Raw genomic sequence first — 2928 nt, forward strand, 5'->3', positions numbered from 1 at the left:
CCAAAAGAAGAACAGCTCATCTGTTTTAGTTTGGGAATTATTTAAGCATCTTTTCATAATTATTTTTTTGAATGGGAGCATCTTTTCATATCTAATATGACCTTAATTATACTCATGATTTGTGTTTTGAGCTTCAGTAAGTACTAAATATGCGAACATAGTCAGAGGCCTCCAAGATTTTGGCCCCAACTTGGGGAAGAGAACTTTGTACGTAGTTCTAGTAATAATAATTTCATCGATCATTTCTCTTGATATGAAACACTAGCTAGCTAGGGTTCAAATCTCTTTTCTCCATCCCCTTTAATTTCTTTGGAAATCAAATTTCTCTATCTGCCAAAAATAATACAAAAGTGACGCTAGTTGGAAAACAAAAGATGACACCAGTTTGACTTAACTGTCACTCATGTATTTAGGTTTTCCGACCATGGAGCAAAATGAAAATGAAAAACCTAACCTAACCTCTGAGGTTTCAAACTTTGAAGATCGGAAGTCAACATCACCACACAAAAAAAAGAGGTCTTTTTCTTATAGTTGAGAGCCGCAACGGAAATCAGAGGGTATATACGTCTCCACTGTGGCCTTAAATCTCAACCGACCACTCAAATTGAACCCTTTTGAAGTGTATCTCCCTCCCAGTCAGTCAAATACTCGCCAAACATGCTTTTACTTTTCTCTCTGCTGACTCGCTTCTCTCCCATGAGAGAAATGCGCGACTAAAATCCCACGCGCCCTCTCTTCTTAAATACCTCTTAATTTGCTCTCATCTGCATGCTCTCACAACTCAAACTGCTGCCCCCCTCTTCAACTTCGATCTCCATCCATCTCTAGGCTCTAGCTACCCACCCGAGCTCGATCTCTCTTCTTCTCTGTTTGAATATAGAGCTTGGATGGCTTCCATGAACATTCACATGCCCAACACAAACCTAAACCATGTTGTATTTTCCGAAACAACTACTACTACTCGGCCGCTGCGGTCGGTTTGTATCGGGCAGGTTTGTCTGCCCAAAAGAACCAAACTAGCAACAGCTTCTCCTACAAAACAAACGGTTGTCATCGCGTCTCCGGTGGATAATGAAGTTGCAGCTAGAGCGAGCTCTGGTTCCAGTACCAGTACTACTACTTCTCTGTCTCAGTCGTGGAGAGAGATTCAAGGCTCCGATAACTGGGAAAATCTAGTCGACCCGTTGCACCCTCTTCTCCGGCAAGAGATAATCCGGTACGGCGACTTTGTAAAGGGGTGTTACTGCGCTTTCGACCTGGACCCCAACTCGAAACGCTACCTCAACTGCAAGTACGGCAAGAAAAACATGCTTAGAGAGGTTGGGATGGAGAGCAGCGGCTATGAGGTCACCAAGTACATCTACGCTACTCCTGACATCAACATTCCCATCCAAAACGGCGAGTCGTGCGGACGCTGGATCGGATATGTCGCAGTTGCCACTGATGAAGCGGTGAAGCGGCTAGGGAGGAGAGATATCATCATCACCTTTCGAGGCACGGTTACGAACCCCGAGTGGGTGGCGAACCTAATGAGCTCCCTCACTCCGGCAAGGCTTGATCCTCATAATGAACGGCCTGATGTGAAAGTAGAGTCTGGGTTTCTCAGCTTATACACTTCCGATGAGAGCGACAGTAAATTCGGACTAGGAAGTTGCCGGGAGCAGCTTCTTTCCGAAGTGTCGAGGCTACTAAACAAGTACAAAGGCGAAGAGCTAAGCATAACCTTAGCAGGACACAGCATGGGAAGTTCTCTGGCTCTTCTTCTTGCTTACGACATCACGGAGCTAGGGTTAAATCGTGTAAATTCGAGCACAAAGACACCCGTCACCGTGTTTTCCTTCGGAGGCCCTAGAGTTGGGAACTCCGGCTTCAAGAGGCGATGCGAGGAGTTGGGTGTCAAAGTGTTGAGGATAGTAAACGTGAACGATCCGATCACAAAGATGCCTGGAATGGTGTTCAATCATGAAAATTTTAGGGTTTTGGGAAGTGAGCGATTGTCATTTGAGTTTCCTTGGAGTTGCTCGTGTTATGCGCATGTCGGTGTTGAATTGGTGCTTGATTTCTTCAACATGCAAAACCCTTCGTGTGTCCATGACCTGGGGACTTATATCAGCTTGCTCAAATGCCCCAAGAGACCATCAATGGAGATTCAAAGAGATTATCAAGGTGGGGAGTTTGTCAATAAAGCAAAACAATTGCTCGCAAATATGATGAGTGTGCAAAATTTGAACCTGAAGCTACCAAACCCATGGAGAAGTAGTACTACTGCTGCTGCTGAAACTAATATGGTGAATCTGCAGGTTCAATCACAAAGAACATGATTTATATATTTCTTTTTGTAAAAATTTAGAATGTATCAATTAACTCCCAAGCCTTGTAAATTCTTTTTTGGAAAAGGGGAATTTTGATCTCCCATTCTAGCTAGTGTTAGTTACTTTAGTACACTGGAGAGCATTCTGTAACCTCAAAAGATCACCGGCCAAATCAAGAGTTAACTGTTGTCAGCAATGAACGATAGTTCTTGGCGGCATAGTTCTGGATTCATTTTTTTAATTTCAAGCATAATTTTAATGATAGAGATACGTTACAACCTAATTAATGTTTAATTTGGATCTTGTACATATATATGTATATATACATATGCAACTAATAAAGTTTCTGAGATCGATTATGGATTTGTATGTTTTCTTTCCACCATATTTGGTATGCATGACAGGCATGCATGGATCATTTCTAATGAGAAAATTAGATATGATCACAAATTTAGTATTGTTGATGAAATTAGACGATCCAATAATAGGTAAAGTACCACCTCTTATGCACACTCGGGTCAGTCAAGGGCTAGCTCATTATGCGTCCAACTATACAATTAACAAGCATTTGGAATAAAAATGATTAAAACTTTATCTAAAAAGTACTACAATGATA

At 42.0% G+C, this 2928-nt stretch overlaps 1 protein-coding gene across 1 annotated transcript; it reads left to right on the forward strand.

Moving 5' to 3' along the window:
- The first annotated feature begins 887 nt into the window (after nucleotides 1-887).
- LOC101307393 (galactolipase DONGLE, chloroplastic-like) lies at nucleotides 888-2321 on the forward strand. The gene has a single exon (XM_004297993.1). The coding sequence runs from the start codon at nucleotides 888-890 to the stop codon at nucleotides 2319-2321; it is 1434 nt and encodes a 477-aa protein (XP_004298041.1).
- The last annotated feature ends 607 nt before the right edge of the window (nucleotides 2322-2928 follow it).

This window comes from Fragaria vesca, linkage group LG4 (assembly GCF_000184155.1).
Source record: "Fragaria vesca subsp. vesca linkage group LG4, FraVesHawaii_1.0, whole genome shotgun sequence".
Classification (NCBI taxonomy): Eukaryota; Viridiplantae; Streptophyta; class Magnoliopsida; order Rosales; family Rosaceae; genus Fragaria; species Fragaria vesca.

Coding starts and splice junctions, on each gene's coding strand:
- LOC101307393 (XM_004297993.1), top strand. CDS start 888: ATGGCTTCCATGAACATTCACATGCCCAACACAAACCTAAACCATGTT.